Below are 22,619 nucleotides of genomic sequence, written 5' to 3'. Positions count from 1 at the left end.
ATCTATCTATCTATCTATATATATATATATATATATATATATATATATATATATATATATATATATATATATATATATATATATATATATATATATATATATATATATATATATATATATATATATATATATATCTATCTATCTATCTATATATATATATATATATATATATATATATATATATATATATATATATATATATATATATATATATATATATATATATATATATATATCTGTGCAGTGTCTGTGTTGTTTTGTCACTGAACTACTTCCTCAAACTTTTGTGAAATCCTACCAAACTTCTGGTATGCACCTACCTCTCCCGTCGGTATGTCCGTCCTTAGGGTATTTCTTTTGAAAAAATTTCCAATTTTTATTTTTGTGAAAAAAAAAATTTTCAACGTAACTTTTCAACTTCATTGTTTATAAAATGTAATATCACGTATTTTTTTGGAAAAAATTCCCAATAATGTTATTTTTGGGGGAATTTTTCTAGAATTTTTTATTTTTATTTTTCAACTTAAGTCTTCAACTTGAATTGTTTATAAAATGTAATATCACGTATATTACAAATACATTTGTGCAAAATAATTGTTTGTATTATGATTGGTGTGAAGTGTAAACCATGACAAAACAGCAACTCAGGTACAATCATCTATCTATATATCTACATATCTGGGCAGTGTCTGTGTTGTCACTGAACTACTTACTCCCTCAAACTTTTGTGTCCATGGTTGTGAAGTGTTTTTGATAACGTGGTGGTGAGGTGTTTCGAATTACGTGGTGGTGAGGTATTTTGAATTACGTGGTGGGGAGGTGTTTTCAATCAAGTGGTGGGTGACGTGTTTTGAATTACGTGATGGTGAGGTGTTTTTGAATTACGTGGTGGTGAGGTGTTTTGATTTACGTGGTGGTGAGGCGTTTTGAATTTCGTGGTGGTGAGGTGTTTTTCATTACGTTGTTGTGATGTGTAATCGTTCCAAACTTCAGACGGTTTCTGCACCTACGTGAGATGAGAGTTTGTCACATCGTATTTTGTTACATTAACGCCACAGTGTTAATGTCTTCAATGTTTTCACCCCTGTCTGTTTGTTACTTGCGAAAATCGAAGATTTTTCAAGTATATTGGTTGGTCTTGTGGATTATTCTGTCTCTGTCTGTCTGTCTGTCTGTTTGCCTGTATGTCAGTCGCCTGAGGTCACAACTTTCAACCGATCTTCACGAAACTTCACCAAATGGTGTCGTTGGTCATAAGCAAAAAGCGTATTGCTTTTGGGGTGAAAAGGTCAATAGGTCAACACAAGCCAAAGGTCACTAACTTTGTCAAATTTCTAAAATCCTCAATTTTCATTTGATTGACTGGAAATTTGAAGAGGATTTGCATATCTGGTCACTGAATTCAACCACCAATTATATTTTATGTCAACATAGGCTAAAAGGTCAACATAGGCCAAAAGGTCAACATAGGCCAAAAGGTCAACATAGGCCAGATTTCTAAAAGCCTCAATTTTCATCCGATAGACTTGAAATTTTAAGAGGATTTGCATATCTGGTCAATGAATTCAACCACCAAGTATTTTTGGGGTCAACGTAAGCCAAATTTCTAAAATACTCAATTTCCATCCGATTAACTTAAAATTTGATTAGGATTTGCATATCTGGTCACTAAATTCAACCACCAAGTATTTTTGAGGTCAACATGGCCAAATTTCAAAAATCCTCAATTTTCATCTGATTGACTTGAAATTTTAAGAGGATTTTCATACCAGGTCACTGAATTCAACCACGATTTTTTTTTATGTCACCATAGGTCAACAACTTATTTTAGGGATTTCGCAAGTATCATGCTATGCATGACATATTTCTTGTTACTTGCAAAATCGAAGATTTTTCAAGTATATTGGTCGGTTGCGTTTCAGTCTGTTTGTCTGTTAGTTTGTCACCGACCTACAGGTCACAATTCTAAACCGATCATCATTAAACTTCACCAAGTTGTATAGGTCGTCCCAATTGAGAAGCCTATTGATTTTGAAGTCAAAGGTCACCTGGAAGTCAAATTTCTAAAAGAGCCATTTTAAATCCGATTGACTTGGAAATTGAATAGCATTTGTCTAAATTGAGTCTAAATTGGGAAATTGGAAGTCACTAAATTGGGAAATGAACTATTTTTGAGGTCAAAAGGTCAAAGGTCAAATTTTCAAAATCATCAATTTTCACCTGAAAACCCATTAATTTTCAACCGATTGACTTGACAATTGAACAGCATTTGCATATCGAGTCACTAAATTGGGAAACATACTATTTTTGAGGGCAAAAGGTCAAATGTCAAAACAAGGTCGAACTTCCAAAATCATCAATTTAAATCTGAGAAACTGTCAATTTTCTTCCAATTGAATTGACAATTGAACAGCATTTGCCACATTGAGTCACTAAATAGGGAAACCAACTATTTTTGAGGTCAAAAGTGAACTCTAGGTCAAACTTCCAAAATCATAAATTTTCATCTGAAAAACCATCAATTTTCATCCGATTGATTTGAAAATAGAACAGAATTTGCGTATTGCGTCACTGAATTGGAACACCAACTATTTTTGAGGTCAAAAGGTCAAAGGTCAACTCAAGGTCAAACTTCTAAAATCATCATTTTTCATCTGAAAAATCGTCACTTTTCATCCTGTTGACCTGAGCTTTGATTAAGATCATCAATATTAATCTTGATGAAATGGACAATTAGTTAGGCAGTTAAGAGGAAGCATCGTTCATTTTTTCAGGAAAGCACCAAATTTGGCACAGATGTAGTATTTTTTTATTTTTTTTGTATACTGAATCGAGGCTCGTGAAAGAGCTAAAGAGCTAGTATGGACCTATACAATTGTTTTCCTGAGGGGCGCCCAAAAATTCAGAAAATTCAAAAAATCCCAAAAAATGTCCTGGATGCCGTGAAAAAGGGGAGAAAACGGGTATTGATTCGAACTGTAGATTCTGATATTGTGGTCTTGGCAATAGCACACTACTTTACCTACCAGTCACACGGTGTGGAGAAACTCTGGATTGCCATTGGCACTGGTAAAAGCTACCGCTACCTTGCCATCCATAAAATTGCCACCGGCATTGGCCGCAGAAGTCCGAGTCTTTGCCATTATTTCATGCCTTCACTGGCTGCAACACAGTGTCATTTTTTGCCTAAATTGGGAAAAAGACAGCCTGGAAGGCTTGGGAGGCATACCCCAGCATCACGCAGACCTTTCATGCTCTCGCTTATAGGCCATCTGTGGACGCTATTACTATGGAACTACAGAGCATAGAAAGATATGTTGCTATCCTCTATGACCGGACTACCGAGATAAAGACAGTGAATGACATGCGCCGACACTTGTTCACGAAGAAGGCAAGAACAATTGATCACATTCCCCCAACAGCAGACGCCTTCGAACAACACCTAAAACGTGCATGTTTTCAGGCTGGACACGTATGGATTCAGGCACTTGTGCCCTACCCAGAACTTCCATCACCAGCTGATTGGGGCTGGATGAAAACAGGGACTTCTTGGACACCAATTTGGACCACAATACCACTGATACAGGAGGCATGTTCAGAGCTTACAAGCTGCCATTGTAAGTCGGCCTGTAAAGGCAACTGTAAATGCTCCAGGGCAAATCTGCCCTGCACATCACTGTGTGACTGCGATGGACAGTGCTTGTAGTACTACGCGTCTGTGCGAGAGCCTCCACCTTTCAAGTGCCCACAATATTTTAAGTTAAAACTGCAATTGTGTGTAACTTTGATTAATTAATACGATTCCATTGTTATCAGAGACCAATAAAACAATGTGTATCACTTGGAATTGAAATTTTACCTAAAATACTATGAGAGATTCAAGGAAAATGGAAACACCATGGCGGCCATCTTGAAATTAAAGATGATGGATGCCAATCTTTATGCAATTGATCCCATTGGATTCAGAGACCATGAAAACATGGGGTAAGACACTGGAACTGTGGTGTTATCGCTCATAGTAGATAAGTTGTTGAGGGAAATAGGTCACAGAGGGCGGTCATGTTGAAATTCAATATGGCGGCCACCAGGGGTTCTGAATTTTTGGGCGCCCCTCAGGAAAACAATTGTATAGGTGCATACTACAATACTACATCTGTGCCAAATTTGGTGCTTTCCTGAAAAAATGAACGATACGCCCTATTTTTTGGTCTTAACTGCCTAAGTAAATTTGCTGTATCAATGGAAAACTTTTTTGGAGGTTGCGGATTTTGCAAGTATCATGCTCCGCATGACGTCTTCTTGTTTGTTTGTTTGTCTGTGAATAAGATATCTCAAAAAGTTGTGGGTGGATTCGGACAAAATGTGGCATAGAGGTCGTGCATGTGACAAGGACGAAATGATTACAGTTTGGTGAAGATGTGGATTCGGATCCACATTGGATTCGGATGATGCTTCACCATTGAGTGATGGGGCTAAAACCGATATATAGCACGATATCTCAAATAGTTAAGGACGGATTTGGATGAAACTTGGTGGACCGGTTGTGTGTGACAAGGACGAATCGATTCGATTTTGGTGAAGATCTGAATATGGATTCGGATAAGAGATTTCTTTAAATTTTTTAATGATTCTTCACCATTGAGAGATCGGGCGAAAAGCGATTGTATAACATGGTATTTAAGAAAGTTATGGACGAGTTATGACTAAATTTGGTGGATGAGTTGGTTCGGTGACAAGAACAAGCCGATTCGATTTTGGTTCAGGTCCGAATCCAGATCCGGCCTATCGGTAGGACACAAAACGTAAACTGTTCAGCCTGGCGGAAGGTATGCGCTCTACCGAGTGCCCGTCCAGTTTGTGATTGTATTCATGCTGTTTGGAATGAACGTATAGAGATCGAGTTTAAAGGAATTGATGTGAGGGTTTCCAACCGTGACATTCTAAGATTCGACATTTGCAGTTTCGCCATTGACTGGGTATTGAAACATTCAGCTGCAGTAAGTTTTTTGCCCAAGTCCTTCACAAACTAGTTGTCCATTCCTGACGTTCGATTGAATGTGCACAGGAATGTGGAATTTATCTGTTCAGTTTAACAGATAGAGCTGCTGGATGTGTTATTTTTCAACAGTGAATGTTTAGCTGGTGTGTACCCCAGTTTAGAATAGGTACACCGTATCCCTGCGTGTCGTAGGAGGCGACTAAAGGGTTGGCGTCAGGAAGGGCATCCGGCCATAAAAACATTGCCTCAAACAGGGAACCATGATTGTCATGGGGCCCGCAAGGCTAACCCCCGCTCTAGTGGGGAAAATGGCCTTAAAACGATCATTCATTCAGTGAATGTTTAGCTGGCATGGTTCAGAACATCTTACCTCATTGTAAAGCTGTGCGAGATCCTAGAAGTATCAACGTTATTGTGCCTGATTAGATCTGTGCAATCGTGTAGTGAGATAATGATGGGATATTTTGGGACAATAATACAACATGACATACATGTACATGTACGTCAGGCTTGGCCAGGCAGTTCTTCTAGGGCTTGAGCCAAACTTCCCACAATAAGGTGGTATCAATTGGAGCCATGAAGTAGTCGTAGAAGTAGTAGTATTAGTAGTAGTAGTAGTAGAAGTAGTAGTTGTAGGTGTATGTGTATATATTGCTCCAACAATGACTTAAAATGTTAATGATTAATTAGTTATCTGTTAGGTAATGTAAAAGTGTTTTCTAACCCGGCCCAGTTAGCAACGACCAGGATCGGGTGTATATGAGGCCTGTCGTGCTCGCCTCTGTGTCTGTCTCTTTTTCCTCTTTTCCCCAGTAATTAACTCCGTGTCATCATGCTCGTACCTGCCGTATTATCATATAGCATGTGCCGATACTGCATTCTATTGCCGTGATCAGTAATGAATATCGTTGTTTTCGAGCGGCTCACACCACATGCTTATTTGCTGGCATGTTGACGTCGTGGCACATGTGGGTTGATTATTGGATTGCCCTTAACCCTTTGAGTACGGGATTTTTTTTTGATAAAAATACTCCCGGTATGGGATTAATTTGGCATTTTGGTACGGGAATGCAACCACGTACTGACGATCTATTTATAGGTATAGTCGATGACGTGTAGCAACGTCATCCGTACTCAAAGGGTTAATGATATACGATATATAGTGTTCAAATATTTCTATCTAAGTAAAACATAGGTAAACCAACAAGATGCCTACCTCATATGGGTACCTTCTTTACTATGAATACTCTGTGAAAATGGGATGCAAGTCAGATCATTTAACCCCTACATCAGAGCTATCCTGAGTGTAAATCTCTTATCCGAAGTTTAACTAACGGACGGATAATCCACGGTTGTTGAAAGGCTGGATAAGAGTAGGAATGTTATCCTCCGGATAAGGGCTGGTAAGGCATGGTTAAGGTTATGATTGACATATGGCATGGAAAATAATGAAAACTGAAAAAGACACGCGTTTGAACATGGGGAATGTTTGCACATCCATACATGACACATTGGATAAACACGTTTACACATCCATACATGACACGTGGGATCAACACGTTTACATGCCCATACATGACACGTGGGATCAACACGTTTCCACATCCGTACATGACACATTGGATAAACATAATTGCATGCCCATACATGACACACTGGATTAACACGTTAACACATCTGGACATGACACATGGGATAAACACGTTTACACGTCCATACATGACACATTGGATCAACACATTTGCACGTCCATACCTGACACATTGGATCATCGTGTTTGCATAATTTCCTTTCAACGTTCGTCTGACAGATGTCAAACAAAGCTGGATCGTCTGCCATTTCTAATTGGACAAACCTACATTTGTGCCACTAACCATGGATAAGGTGTTATCCGGTATGTTGACTAAAGAGGTAGGCCAAAATTAAATGGAAAAATCACTGATTTATTCAGAGGATAACATTATCCAGGCTTTGAGCAATGGAACCTATCCAACGGATAAATGGTATCTGCCCGATAGGTGATTTATTCACAGGATAGTGCTTATCCGCTCTTATAGCCACTGGACCCTGGACATGAACAAAAATCTAATCAGCTTGTTATTGTCCCCAAACCAACTCATCCTCCAAGTTTTATCAAAATCCGTCCACAACTTTTTGAAATATCATGCTATATATTGTTTTTGGCCCTACCACTCAATGGTGAAGAATCACGTTTTAAAAATTTTAATTGTTGTATCCGGATCGTATTCAGATCTTCACCACAAATGAATCGATTAGTCCTTGTCACACACCCAATCTGTCCACAAAGTTCCATCCAAATCCAAATTCAAAAAAATCTGATCATCAATTTGGATACAGACCAGGTCATTCGACTCTGGACATGCTGCTTCTGCTGTCTCAACAATGGATGGAGGTCCTCAATGTCAAACAGGAAATTAGAGCTGTCTCCCTTGACATATCACATGCCTTCGATACGGTCTGGCACCCCGCTCTGCTCACCAAACTCTCCTCCTATGGTATCCATGGAAATCTCCACGCATGGCTTGCGGACTTCCTCTCTGGTCGTAGTCAACGTGTGGCCCTGAATGGATTTCTCTCATCTCCCCTTCCTGTTCAGTCTGGAGTTCCCCAAGGCAGTGTTCTGGGCCCTGTGCTTTTTCTGGTCTTCATCAATGATCTCTCCAACTCTCTGGAAAATCCTCTCTCTCTCTCTTTGCTGATGACACCACTCTCTGCCACTCCATACCGCATCCCTCAGATCGGCAGTCCGCAACCTCCTCACTGTCTGCAGACCTGGTCAAAATCACAGACTGGTCAAACAAGTGGAACATGTCTTTCAATCCTGAAAAATCTCTCACTCTTACCATGTCTCTCCGAAAAGACCGTCTGGACAACCCTCCCATCTACTTTCTCAACAATCCTCTCCAATAAGTTCTGTCACTCAATCTCTTGGGTCTCACAATCTGCCATGATCTTTCCAGGGAAAAACACATTTCCAAGCTGGCCTCCAAAGCCAGTCGCCGACTGGGCATCCTCCGTCGTGCGAAGTTCTTCCTTGGCACACCTGAGCTCCTCACCACATACAAGGCTTTCATACGCAGCTCAATGGAATACTGCTCCCCCCTCGGGGCTGGTGCTCCTGCCTCACCTCGCTCGGCTACACGCTGTTGAAACCAAAACTTTCAGAATCATTGGAATCTCCCGCGATGAAGCTGATTGTGAGGGCCTTTCACTCACTCACCGCAGGCAGGTTGGTGGTCTTTCTGTGTTCTACCGACTCCTCTTTGGCCTAGCCCCCCCAGCCCTGTCTATGCTCTGTCCCCCAAGAACTCCTACAGTCGCACAAGATCTGCCTGCAACCCTCTTCTGGTGAAACTGCCAAAATCAAGGCTCAAGGCTCTCTGCTCACCTTCACTCCTTCATTCCTCTTTTCTCCCGCCTCTGGAACAAACTCGCTCACCCTCTTCAATCCCACTCATCCTTCCAGGTCTTTAAAACAGCTGTTCACCACCATCTCTTATCTTTCCCCATCCAAAACCTTGATCTTTTCTACCCCTGTTAATTCACTGCAGATCCACTTTTCTGAAATACCGACTTCTTTCCTGGAAGTCCTAGCAGTGTCCATGTGTTTTTTTTTTAACCCCTCCCACCCCCCCACCCCCTTCCCACACCTCCTCCCCCCAAGCCCTCTACCTCCCACAGATCTCCCGATGTCCCTGCTCTCAAATGTTGTACTTGTGTGCTTCCCCCTCTCTCCCCATCTTGTCTCCCGCTCCCTTTATTTCGTCTTTTGTGTTCGTTTGTTTTTTTGTTATTAATGTTAGCTCTTACACGAGCCTCGATGTTGTATCCAAAAATAATAATAATAAAAAATCCGTTGACAACCTTTTGAGATATCGTACTGTAGATCGTTTTTTTGGATAAATGTTATCCACCTTTGGTGGCAGAGGTACACGTCGTTGGGGCAGTACATGGCAATGGAGCAGATTCTGTAATTTTTTGGCTGGTGGCTGTACAAAGGCAGGCAATAATCCCCTGTGTGTTTGCCATTCAATTGTCATATTATATCTGGCACAATCATACAAAATAACATGTATAACATATTGGAATTATCAATACATTTTCCAGAAGTCAGGAAACAATTCATAAACAAAAAGATTGCGAAGAGCATCCGAAGATTGAAACCTCAACTTCCAGACAAGAAAAGTGCACAGTCACCTTTGACATACATTGTTGAGTTTTAACAATCTGTTTTTTTGACATTTGAACTGATGATAGAATATTAAGAGCAAAGAAGACAACTTCTACAACATTGAAATCCAATACAAAGCAATAATCAGAAATTTCAGCTCCCTTACAACTTAAATCACCATTTCAGGGATGACATCACTCACCGCAACGAGTATAAAAGGTCCTCCTTCGCCGTCAGTGTCTTCACAGAATCCATGAGCGCCTGAAACGACGACTCTGACTGGGCCGACACTTCTCCCAGTGGGTTTAGGACCATATTTGGCTGCAAATTCTCTTTGAGTTCTCCCTTTCCCACATTAATTTCATTTAAGTTCCTCTCATTGCCACAAACCAGGGAAAGGGTTTCATTTTGCACTCCCTCGTCAGGAAGAGTTATACTTTCACACATTTCTGCAATTTGTATTGTTTCCTCCACAGTTAGTTGAGCAACGGATCCAGCCATCTTCCCTCTCGCCCCATCACATTGGTCAACAACATTGCTTTGAAGCCTGTTGTGCTGCAAAACTGCGGCCTTGTACTTGCAAAACTCAATTGGTCCAACTGCAGGACTTCCGTCCTCATTGCTTGCAATTTTATATACTTCCTTTTTCAAACTATTTTCTCCTTCCAAAGCCATCACCTACATCCACAGTGAAATTAAGACAGCATGATTTTTAAAAAAAAGAAGTAAATAACACTAAAATCATTTCTTTTCTACAAAAACACAAAAATTGAATTTCAACATGGGATCAAACAACAAACAACAACAGCCATTTTAAGGCCATTTTCCCTGCAAGAGCGGGGGTTAGCCTTGCGGTCCCCATGACAATCTTCTCCATTTTGCCCTATTTTCTGCATCTCTCCTTGTTAACCCCCTTGCCCGCATTTCTTCTTCCACCATCTTTAGCCAAGTCTTTCACGGTCTTCCCCGTCCTCTACTTCCTTCTACATTCATTTCCATCGCTCTTCTCAACCAGTCACTTTCATCCTTCCTCAACACATGACCAAACCATCTCAAACTGTTTCTCTTCACAGCATCCATCACAGGCTCTATTCCCATCATCTTTCGCAATTCATCATTTGTCTTCCTCTCTCTCAACGATACTCCACACATCCACCGAACCATTTGCATTTCCACCCTTTCCAGCCTTCGTTGCTGCTCTACGTTCATTACCCATGTCTCACTCCCATAAATCATAACACTTCTCACATATGCAGTGTTGTGGAAAACCAATCAGGTCCACACAACTTTAGTCCAACTGGTGGTTTAATCCCATTTAGATCATGACATCATTCTGTAATACAGGAAATGCAATAGGAATAAGATTTGGCATCACATGGGACCATTCATAACATTCAATGCAAGCAAGCTTAATATTCTATGCTGGCGTACCGTTAGCGAGTCTACCAGATGTAACATGTCACAGGAGAAGTCTCGGAGCACCGTCCGCAGCAGCGGGTCTTATAGCCGCGCCCCTAGCGGTATCAACGAGCAGCGAGCATCACCCCGGGTTCAGTACGAATACGATTTCACTACATTCTCCCCCCCCGTTAGAATTATATGGCAGAGCGGCTAGAAGCGAGCGAGCGTCAGCACGAACAGGGTGCGGAACAGGGTATCAGTCGACCCAACCGTACCGGTCCGGGCGGCGAATTTCTCTGCCAGCACGTGTCCGAAATTCCCTGGGTACGGCATCACGTATCCCAGTGTCCCCGGCGTCGGAGGCGCCACCAGGGTCAGGTGACTAAGGGGGTACCGCCAAGCCGTCGGGCCCGGGTAGACGCGGTGAGGGGAGGGTCGGTAGACTTTCGGCGATGGGAGCGTCGGGAGAGTCCATAGTCTCATAGATGGGTTCGATCGGTTCGTCCGATTCCCTACTTGGGTCGGCGACCCCGCATGGGGCAAGATGACGTACGGAGACAGTAGTCTCACGGCCATCAGCCGTCATCACACGAGCATGCTCAGGATTAGCCTGGAGAATCTGCACTTTGTCCACTAGGGGGTCGTACTTGCTCGCACGAACCGCCCATTTAAGGTAGGCCGGCCCGGGCCCAGCGAGCCAACTGGGTAAAGACCGTATACACCCCGTGCTCCTGGGGTGGTGGAAAAGTCACTCGTGGGGAGTTTGGTTGGTTGCCGTACACAGGAGAGCCCTGATCGAGTTCAACGCCGCAGGTAGCGACCAAGCCCATTTATCGAGGCCCCGGCCGAGGGTCCGGAGGTTGAGCATGACGGCCCTCCAGATAATCCCGTTGAAGCGTTCGATCTGCCCATTTGCCTGGGGTCTGTACGGCGTGGTGTAACTAGAAGCAATGTTATTTTGGAGCAGATAGCCGCGCACCTCCTGAGACAAGAAGACCGCACCCCGGTCGGTATGTACATAGGCCAGGTACCCGAACATTGAGAACAAGTTCTGTAAGCATCGCATCACCGTGGCAGCAGTCATGTCCACGCACGTATAAGCGAAGGGGAATCGCGAGTACTCATCGACGATAGTGAGCAGATAGCGAGAGCTACTCGACACCGGCAATGGGCCCTTGAAATCCATCGCCAAGCGTTCCCACGGCCTCGTAGCCCTAACCAGAGTCCCCATGGGTGGGTTATAGAAACGCGGTTTGATTTCCGCGCATATAGCGCAGTCGCGACAGATACGGCGGATATCGTCAATCGAGTATGGGAGATTGCCACGCCGCACAAAATGAGCGAAACGCGTTACGCCCGGATGGCCCGCAGTGGCATGCAGCACACGTAGGCCCTCCAAAGAGGTGATACCCGCGCATGTAGCCGGTCTTGGTAAGGCATCGGCAGCCCGGTTATCTTTCCCCAGGCGGTATTTGATGGTGTAACAGAAGTCGGCGAGTTCGATACGCCAGCGAGTGATTTTCTCATTCTTAATGCGCTGGGCGTGTCAGGTGTCGTACATGAACGCAACGCTTTGCTGGTCCGTGATGATTTGGAAGCACCGCCCGAGTAAGTACGGGCGCCATCGCCGAATAGACTCGACGATCGCATACGCTTCCTTTTCGACGGACGAGTGTCTCCGCTCAGCGGTGGTAAGAGTCCGTGAAAAGAAAGCCACCGGACGCCCTCCTTGGGAGAGGGTCGCCGCGATGGCCTGATCCGAGGCATCACTTTCGAGGACGAAAGATCCGCTCTCGTCGATTGTCGCCACGGCGGCACGGGCGATGTCGGCCTTAAGGCCTCCAAAGGCCGCCAACGCGGCTGGACTCAGTGGGAAGGTGTCGCAGGCCACGAGGGGGCGAAGTTTCGCTGAGAAATTTTGTACCCATTTGGAGTAATGGGCGAATAGCCCGAGGGCGCGCTTCAGGGACGCCCGATCGCAGGGAGGGGCCATGTCGAGCAAAGGTCGCAGACGCTCCTTATCCGGAGCGACAGAGCCATGGGTCACGGTGTACCCCAGAAGATCTATCTTGCGTAGGGAGTATTGGCACTTATCCTCGTTCATAGTTAAGTGATACCTCTGCGTGACCTCGAGGAAGCGCTTCAGATTAGCATCATGGTGCCCTTGGTCATACCCACAAACCGTAAGATTGTCTAGGTAGACGAAAACATCGGTTAAGTGCTCCCTCGCAATGAGGTCATCCATGGCCCTCTGGAAACAGGGGACCCCGTTCGTTACCCCAAAAGGCAATCGAGTAAACTGGTACAACCGCTGCCCTGACTCAAAAGCGGTATAGATACGATCCGCCCTAGAGATAGGGATCTGATGGTACGCACTACGGAGATCGAGAGTGCTGTAGACCGAATACTGGGCCACCTGTTGCACCAGCGCGTCCATCCCCGGAAGGGGGTAGGCATCCAGCTGTGTAAAGCGGTTAATCGTTTGGGAATAGTCGATTACCATGCGTCTGCGGTGGGCCTCGCTTCGCACCACCAAGACCTGGGCTCGCCACGGCGACCGGCTAGGTTCTATGATACCGTCTTTCAAGAGCTGAGCCGTTTCGTCCGCAATGAATTGCATGTCTGCGCGAGAGTAGCGCCGTGATTTTACCGCGACAGGGGTACAGTCGGGGGTTAGATTGGGGAACAGCGAAAGCGGCTGGATGTCCATTTTCGCTAGGGCACACACAGCAAGCGCGTCCGCCCCCACAACAAGCGTGTCAGGCCCACCAAACTCCATTTCCAGACGTCCATGCCGCTTAAGAAAAACGTGTCCTAACAGAATATCAGCACATAAAGCAGGTAAAACCATAAGGTGTACATCAGGAAAAACCCGTCCCTTTAGCACGAGTTTCAATCGGCATTCCCCCTTCGTGCTGAGTCGAAGCCCCTGGGAAGCCATGAAGATCCGTCTCGTAGTCCTCCAGACCTGCCATCCATGCCTGAGCACTAGTCGCTGGTCGATAAAACTATCCGTAGACCCTGTATACACCAAGGCCCGAACACAATGGCCTTCGACCATGAGGGGAATAAGGGCTTGAGCCAGGCCGGACGAGCCTGCTGGGAGTGGGACTGAACCCCCCGAGTGGGTCGGACGAGCCTCGCGGGTGGATCCTATGCCCGCAGCAGTTTTGCGGTCGTGGCCGGAGTATTCGTTGTCCATGGGGAATCCGTTAATGCCATCAGAGGGCTTTCCCATGCATTCCGGTGTTTCGCGATTCAAAATCTGACAATTTTGACGGGAAAAAGCCTCCATAGTATTTGAAAACGCCTTTTGACACTTTTGGCAGAAAAAGGCCTCCGTAGTATTCGAAATCGCCTTTTTCCGGGTGAGGGCCACCGTTAGCTCATGATCGACACGACGAGAACGTACCGCTGGGGCTTGGCGAGGCTCCAAAGCCCCTCGCGTGGCCCGGAGTCTGGTCAAGGACGCATACGCCATGCCCGATTGAGGATGAGACTGTGGTGGCTGTCCGGTGACGCCCGCCAAGGTCGTCTGAGCGCCTAGGGGCCCGCAGAGAGGGGCCCTGCCCTTCAAAGCCGGGTAAGGCGCCGGGTTTCGGGCTCGGCTCGTAGGCTCCGCAATGAGCCCATTCGCGGCCGCGTGCGGTTTTCCGGCACACTTTCGCGTAATGCCCCTTTTGCGAGCACAAATGGCATATTGCGTCCCGAGCCGGACACACGGGACGGGGATGACGTGGTCCCCCACAGAAATAGCAGGTGGCCCCGCGTAAGGCCTTGGGTCTGGCCGTAGCGGCAGCCGTCAGGACTGGGTCTTCCTCCGGAGCATCCCGGAGTTCCGCGAGCAGGTCCGCGTCCTCGGCGGTAGCACTCTCCGGCCGTGCGTGTAGCGTAGTTCCCGCCAAGAGGCGCGTGCGATCGTAGGTGTTCGATTGCAACCGCGCTTCGGTGTATACCTTTCCTTGCTCGAGTGCCGTAGCGAAGGTCAGGTCGGTCTTCTCCAGGAGCTTGAGCCTTAGTTCCTGGGAGGAGACCCCAGCAATATAGGCGTCTAAAAGAAGATCATCCTGAGCCTGCACGTGAGTCCGTGGCTCCCTGGTGCTGTCCAGCAAGAGCTGCCGGAGCTCCTGGGCGTAGTGGCCCATCGGCTCGTTGGGTTGCTGACGTCGCGTTAGCAGCAAATACCGAGCATACACCGGGCTCTTTTCCTTTATGTACAACCGTTTGAGCTCCGCGATCGAGAGGTCGTACGTCGCGAATTGTGCGATGAAATTGTACACCTTGTAGTCGATTTTTGAATGAAGTGTTGCTGGCTTCGCGGCAGCTGTCGGCTCGGTCTCAGGCTCCGCGAAATGATGCTCCAACGTTCTGAGCCAGTGCTTCAGTTGCAATCCACCATCCGGGGCTTGCGGGTCGGCACAGAATGTTGCAACCCCCAGCGTCTTGTTGCCCGCCATGTCGGTAGATCTTAAATGGGATTAAGTGTTGTGGAAAACCAATCAGGTACACACAACTTTAGTCCAACTGGTGGTTTAATCCCATTTAGATCATGACATCATTCTGTAATACAGGAAATGCAATAGGAATAAGATTTGGCATCACATGGGACCATTCATAACATTCAATTCAAGCAAGCTTAATATTCTATGCTGGCGTACCGTTAGCGAGTCTACCAGATGTAACATGTCACAGGAGAAGTCTCGGAGCACCGTCCGCAGCAGCTGGTCTTATAGCCGTGCCCCTAGCGGTGTCAACGAGCAGCGAGCATCACCCCGGGTTCAGTACGAATACGATTTCACTACATGCAGCATACACCTTTCCCTTCAGCTTCAACGACACTCCCCTCCTCGTCAGCACACCACTCAGTTCCCGAAACTTCTTCCATGCACATCTCACTCAAGCAACCGTTGCCGAGTCTGATCCACCTTCTCCATTCAGCATGTCTCCTAGGTAACAAAATGTTTTCACACCTTCCAGCTTCACGCCGTCTCCAAGATCCAACTCAACATTTCCTCCATCTGCAGTTCCCTCTGTGCACACCTTACACTTGAATGTAGCTGCCACACTGGTTAATGACCCTCTCAAACCACTACATTTTTGATGAACCCACTCAGCGCACATTTCACATTGAATGGAATTCACTCCGACACCCTTCCTGCACACAGCACATGGCCACTTCCCAGTTCTTTCCACCTTACGACATGCTTTACCACCTGCCATCACCTTCGTTTTTCCGATATTCACCTTCAGACCTTTTGTCTCCATACATTGCTTCCACTTGTTCATCTTCTCCTTCAGCCCATCCATACTTTCTGCAATCAACACCAGATCATCTGCACACAACAACTCCCACGGTAAACCCTCCTTTACGTTCCGAGCCAGCACCTCCATCACAGCTACAAATAGTAGTGGACTTAGTACCGACCCCTGATGCACTCCCACCTTCACCTCAAACTCACCACTGTTAGTGTTCCCGTCCTACATCCTTACAGCTGTGCACGCTCTTTTGTACATTGCCATCACTACTCTGATCAACCATTCATCCACTCCCAACTTCCTCAATGCCCATGTCAATACTTCGCGTGGGACCCATCAAATGCTTTCTCCAGATCAACAAACCCAAGAAACAACTTCTTCCTCTTCTCCATGTACTTCTCCTGCAACTGCCTCACAATAAAAAGCGCGTCTGTCGTTCCTCTTCCTGGCATAAATCCAAACTGCATTTCGTCAATCTTCACTTTCTTCCTTATCCTCCTCTCCAACACCCTTTCCAATACCTTAATGCTCCAATAACTTTATCGCTCGATACGAGCCACAGTCCAGAGGGTCACCTTTCCCCTTGTATAGAGGGACGAGAGTACTCAGTTCCCAATCCACTGGAATGCGGCCTTTTTTCACCACCAGATTGCAGATCTCTGTCATTCTCTTCACACCCGAATTTCCTGCTGCCTTCAACATATCTCCCACAACTCCCGTCGGCCCTCCCGCTTTTCTAGTCTTCATTGCTTTTATCGCTTCCTCAACTTCCTTCTCGGTTATCTTCTCTGCCGGTCCTAAAACTGGGTTACTCTCTATGTTGCCATCCCATTCATTCTCTGCATTCAACAGCATTTCCATATATCTATTCCATCTTCCTTTAATTCCATCTGGGTCCACAACCATTTGTCCCACTTCGTCCTTCAAGCAACTCACCCCCATCACATCACACCTCTCTTTCGCTATCTGCTTTGCAATCCTGAATACCGCTCTCTGACCCTCTTCCAAATCCAAGCATTCTCCGAACATTTTCCTACATGCCTCTTGCGGCTTTGCTACCTCTTTCTTTGCAGCCTTCTTGGCTGCCTTATAACTTTCATGCTCTGCCTTTTCTGCCCCCATACCCTTCGCCTTCTGCCACTCCTTGAACTTCTTCCGCTTCTGGTCAATCTTCTTTCCAACTTCATCATCCCACCACCATGTTTCCGAGTGCCTCGGTGGTCCTTTTGACCATCCACATACCTCACCAACGGCTCCCAACAGACTATCTTTCATTGACATCCAACCAATTTCAAGCTCACCCACATCATCCTCTACCATACTCAGCCTCTCTTTTAATGCCTCCCTCACTGTCACCTCTTTCAACCTCCACACTTTCATTCTCGGTTGGTACTTCACCCGCCGAGCTCTCCTCGCACCTTTCACCCTTCTGTCGCAGACAACCAAATGGTGCTGTGAAACAGCCTCCTCCCCCGGGATCACCTTTGTGTCCAGGAGGTGCCCCCTATCTCGCCTACGCACCATCAGGTAGTCAACGGTTGTCGTCGACCCACCTGACGTGTATGTAACAAGCTTATTATCCTCTTTCTGGAACTGAGTATTACAAATCAACAAATCAGCTCCATCAGCAAACTCCAAAATCCTTTCACCTTCTCCATTTCTCACACCATATCCGTAACCCCCATGAACTCCCTCAAAACCGTCCATACTCCTTCCCACATGTCCATTTAGGTCTCCTCCTACCACAACAACTTCCTTATCTTTCACGTTTTCCATCAGCTTCTCTATTGCACACCAGCTTGTCCTTCTCTTCATCGCTCCGACCAACCTGCGGAGCATATCCCGAGATGACGTTCACCAAGAGCTTTCCAATCATCATTTTCACCATCATCAACCTTTCACTCACTCTAGTCACACTCACCACACTGTCTGCAAACTCCTCAGAAAACAGGACACCAACACCATTCACACCTTCTGGGCACCCTTGCCACACAAACTTGTATTTCTGTCCCTGCCTACCCTTCACCATTTTCACACCACTTCCCTTCCATCTCGTCTGCTGCACACAACATATGTCCACTCTTCTTCTGACCAATACTTCCACCACTTCTTCTGATCTCCCTGTCATTGTCCCTACATTCCAAGTCCTAAACCTCAGAAACCGATCTCCATGTCAGGCATCAGACGTTTCGTCGTCATAAATGGAGTGATTTCCATCCTTGCTTCAATCGGGTTCCCCACCTTGAGTTTTGACGAGAGGGAGTGGGGTCCCCCACGGGGTACTTCAGGCTGTACCTTGCCCATATACAGTTGTAATTGTCATGGTTCTCTTTTTGAGGCAATGTTTTAATGGCCGGATGCCCTTCCTGACGCCAACCCTTTTAGTCGCCTCTTACGACACGCAGGGATACGGTGTACTTATTCTAAACCGGGGTACACACCGGGAATTTCAACATGGGATCCTGGAATCAAAGGTTATGTGCTCAGATTATCAACAAGCCAACCCAATTATATATTACACTGCTCACTTAACAAAAGTGTTGGAGTTACTCAACAGTTCAAGCTCCCACCTTACGTTTAAAAGACAGCTGAGTAAAATATTGGCAAATTGCAAAATAGACAATTTGGTAATAAATCATTTGGTAATAAATAAACAATTTGGTAATAATAAATAATATAATAAACAATAATAAACAATTTGGTAATAAATTTGGTAATAAATCATCCACCAAGTGAAACAACAAGCCTTGATACCACTTCATTAAAGCCTACAGAATAACCTCCAAGGAGCATAATGAATGGTGTTTTCTCAAGCTGACCTGTTCTAGTGTTATGATGTGATATGGAAAACCAGTTTCCTCAAATATATCAACCATCTGAGCACATGTCCGTTGCCGCTCACTTGTGGAAAGTCCGCATGCTGCCCCCTCTGCAAAAATGAATGTGGTCAGCTGAGGCTCAAGCTATGTGTTTAAAAACCCCTTGCAAAATCATTAAATTGGAATGTAAATATAACCATCAATTGTACAAAGAAGGCACAGTTAGACATGGGCAAGAAAGTGGCTGAGGTTTCACCATACCATCAATAAACACCAGGCCAGGCACAAAACACAGCTTCTTGTTTGCTTCTTTACTTAAGCCCTGAAACACAAGCCAAATCATATGACTTAAGCATTCGAGAGAAACAGGGTAACCTGTGCTGCTCGGAAACCTATGTACTGGTACTTGAACACTTTGAAAGAAAAAAATGTGTTTAATCAATCAAGGCTGGGTGAAACTTTGACCTATGGGAATGAATGATATTCCCCCATCATACAATCAAAAGATGTTGCTGTAGAGTGTAGAGAATAAGTCTGAGTGCAGCAAAGGCTGGCGAATCAAGGATACTCACCATTTTAACTAGGCTCAACATGGCCGAAGAGGATTGGCCCCCAGATATGGATAGCAGGACCTGCCACGAAAGAAATTTGTTTATAGCTGCCATAAGAAGTACAGTCAAAAATGCTATATGATTGTGAAAATGGCTTCTATGTGTTAAGGGTATACACGGGTGTAGCTTAGAAACAGGTATTTCCTCCATTGCATGTTTTAACACAAGAGTGAAGTAAAATGAACTGTCATAAAATATGTGTCGATATTCGTATAGAAAGCCTGTCATCTCCCCTTCTCATGTTCGTGTCTAAACCACGTATTTCCTTCAGCTGTCTTCAGCTGTTTCCTCCCTCGTAATCTGTCTTTTATGTGCTTTCAGGAAATAGCACCGTTGCATACCAAGCAAGGCACAAGTTTTGGTGTGACGTGCTGGGCGTAGAACCTTCAGGGTGAGCTGGGAAGCTTAGGGGCAAGGCCTTAACATGATTGGCGCCGGGCCTGCCAATGAGCATGAAGCAGGAGGGCCAAGTGACGTTACAGGGCAGGGCAAGAGCCAAGGGGTTCAAAGGAGGTGGAGGATGGAAAGCTGTGGTCCATCTGGTCTGGGGTTCAGTGAAGGAAAATGTGCTGTGGAGCTGGAACCAACACCTCCCACCATCACCCCATCCATTCCTCTCCTGCCCAGAGCCCAAACACCAGTATTGTGCCTAGTGCCCCCATTACACCTGCGTGATCCCACTCTCACGCATGGGACACACCCCGTTGGACCCACGGCACCTGTACGGGACATACTGGGGTATTCTGGATCATGTGATTTTCTATCTGGTCCTTATCCTGTATAATTATTGTGGCCTTTAAGGATAGAATAATTAAGACCTTTCGACTGTATGAAACCCCGGGATGTGTATCTCTTTTATTGGAATACATTGATTTATAAGTGCATTGCTGTTCACTCCTCCCACCTTAAATCCCTCCCCCCCCACCCCCCCCCAACCTTCCACCCTCACCCATTTGAATAGAAGAACCACCTTTTGAGGCCATTTTTCCCCACAGAGCAGGGGTTGGCCTTTTTCGGGCACCGTGGTCCCCTTTCTGAAGCAATGTTTTATGGCCGGATGTCCTTCCTGACGCCAACCCTGTTAGTCACCTTTTGCGACACACAGGGAATGACCAGTGAGCTGGTACTCAATTTGCCGACCTCGGAAGGATGACAGGCTGAGTCAACCCACCTGGTGTTAATTCAGCGCTAAGACCGGGATTCGAACCCAGGATCCTAGGATCCCAAGCCGACAACCTAACCGCTAAGCCAACACCAGGCTACATTTGAATACACACTTGAAATTCACTGGATCGCATTGACTTCTCCGGACTGTCTTAGTCGCTGGGGAAATAGCCGTGTTGCCTTTTACAATTCTTAAGGGTATAATATGGACCAATGTGAGTAGCGCTCCATTGATATTACTCTCCCGCTAGCATGGCGATCTGCTTGCGCCGCCATTTCAGGTGTCCGGCCTGGGTTGAAATCTGGTGTGATGCCTGATTTTAAAAAAAATATTTAAGGTTGAAGGCTCCAGTCATGGACTATAGAGTCCTCATCGAGGCTAGGCCTTAAATAAAAGAGCTGCATTGATAGAAAAGTGATGAAAGAGAGAATAGTCAAAGCGTTTTGGAGGAAGTAAAACCAGATGGGTTGTTTTTTTAGCAGATACCATCTCCTTACTGAATGGCTGTTGGCTCCCTTCAGGAGCTCATCTGCCCTTTGTCACGTGTTGTTTTTGGTCCTGGCAGGGTGTCACAGTCACCCTCCCCACTGGAAAGCCAGTGAGGGTAGTCGGTTTAGTCACTGACTACCTGACCATGCGGCAGGTAGCACTGTGTTACATGTTACCAGTGGCAGTTAAAAAAGACTGACCTGACTGACAGACCAGATTGACAACAGACTATCAAAATTGAGCGAGGTATAGGTGCAAATAGGCCCTTGATACAGCTCGGGGCCCTTGATACAGCTCGGGGCCCTTGATACAGCTCGGGGCCCTTGATACAGCTCGGGGCCCTTGATACAGCTCGGGGCCCTTGATACAGCTCGGGGCCCTTGATACAGCTCGGAACGTCTGGACCAGTTGGGCCGACGTGACCACCACAACAATACTTCAATAAAATGCCATAATAGGTTGTCCAAGTACTGCTGAACATAAGGGTTTGGAAAGTGCCAAAAAGGCGATTTGTGTTCTACAGCGTTCAAGTAAATAATTCAATTGAAATAATAAAGATTTTTTTAAAGGTCGTATAAAAAAATCTGGAAGGTTACCACCATAACAGTTTTACCGAAACGTCTTTTACACCACCTTATTTGACATGTCACAGGAGTTCTCCGTGCATCTTGTTTGTGGCCTTTATGGCGTCCTTAAAAACAGTATGTTTCCTCTTTGGAATGATTTTCAATTTTGTTTCACTGCCAAGCAGTATCTGAGTGCCGATCACACGTGAAAAAAAAAAGGCAGAGACAGTAAAACATCATCTCACTCCTCTCTTTGCATGCCTGATCGTGATGAATTCAGAGCCAAATACCTGCTAAACTACAGGTTCGTTTTCCAAATCATGTTCCGGATTCGTGTTCAAAACATAACATTCAATTGCAATCGAGTTGTTCCTCGATCATAAACTGACGTTTGTAGTCAAAAGGACAGATAAACAGACAAAAGTGAACCAATTGCTTAACCTCGCTTTTCGCGTTGCGTGCGTGGGTATTATACGCATGTACAGTCACGTGAAAAAGTAAGTACACCCCATGTAAAGTTTTAACTTTTTCAACATATTTCAACATACAGCTATTTGATCTTCATTTCAACAATATTGATAGATAAAGGTGATATAATACAACAAATATCATGAAACATTCACATTTTGTAGTCCATTGTATAATTTAAATCAACATAAATGCAAATTTCACATGTGGAAAAAGTAAGTACACCCCTACATTGATCACTACTTCAAATACCTAAAATTAGAATCAGGTGCACCAGCTCAGGTGCAAATGATTAGAACATCGTTGGAGAGGATCTTGGAGGAACCTGTCTTATTTAAACCTCAGACATTTAGTTTGGTTTGCTCTTTGTTGTTGAAGTGTGCGGCGTCACCATGCCTCGATCAAAAGAGCTCTCTGAGGCCTTCAGAAAGAAGGTTATAGATGCATTCGAGTCTGGGAAGGGATTTAAAAAGATCTCCAAACAATTTGAAATCAATCATTCGACTGTCCGGAAGATCATCTACAAGTGGAGAAGATTCCAAACAACTGCCAACTTGTTCAGGCCAGGCCGCCCCAGCAAGTTCAGCCCGAGAGCAGACCGCAAGATGCTGAAAGAAGTCTCTAAGAACCCCAGAACGTCATCACGGGACCTA

The 22,619-nt window shown here is 45.4% G+C and overlaps 1 protein-coding gene across 2 annotated transcripts in view; it reads right to left on the bottom strand.

Annotated features, from left to right (window-relative positions):
* CTU2 (cytosolic thiouridylase subunit 2) overlaps window positions 1-22,619 on the bottom strand; it is a 162,246-nt gene that overhangs the window by 54,178 nt on the left and 85,449 nt on the right. For both annotated transcript variants that reach the window (XM_068128866.2, XM_078784498.1), the window contains 4 exons: window positions 19,240-19,299; window positions 18,929-18,989; window positions 18,668-18,777; window positions 9,394-9,869 (listed from right to left, as the gene is read on the bottom strand). In XM_068128866.2, coding sequence (XP_067984967.1) covers window positions 9,394-9,869; window positions 18,668-18,777; window positions 18,929-18,989; window positions 19,240-19,299 — 707 coding nt within the window. The remainder of the gene's footprint in view (window positions 1-9,393; window positions 9,870-18,667; window positions 18,778-18,928; window positions 18,990-19,239; window positions 19,300-22,619) is intronic.

This window comes from Myxine glutinosa, chromosome 9, assembly GCF_964187855.1.
Source record: "Myxine glutinosa chromosome 9, kmMyxGlut1.1, whole genome shotgun sequence".
In the NCBI taxonomy this organism is placed as follows: domain Eukaryota; kingdom Metazoa; phylum Chordata; class Myxini; order Myxiniformes; family Myxinidae; genus Myxine; species Myxine glutinosa.
Note: the sequence above shows the minus strand (reverse complement) of the source record. Positions and strands in the feature narration are given on the sequence as shown.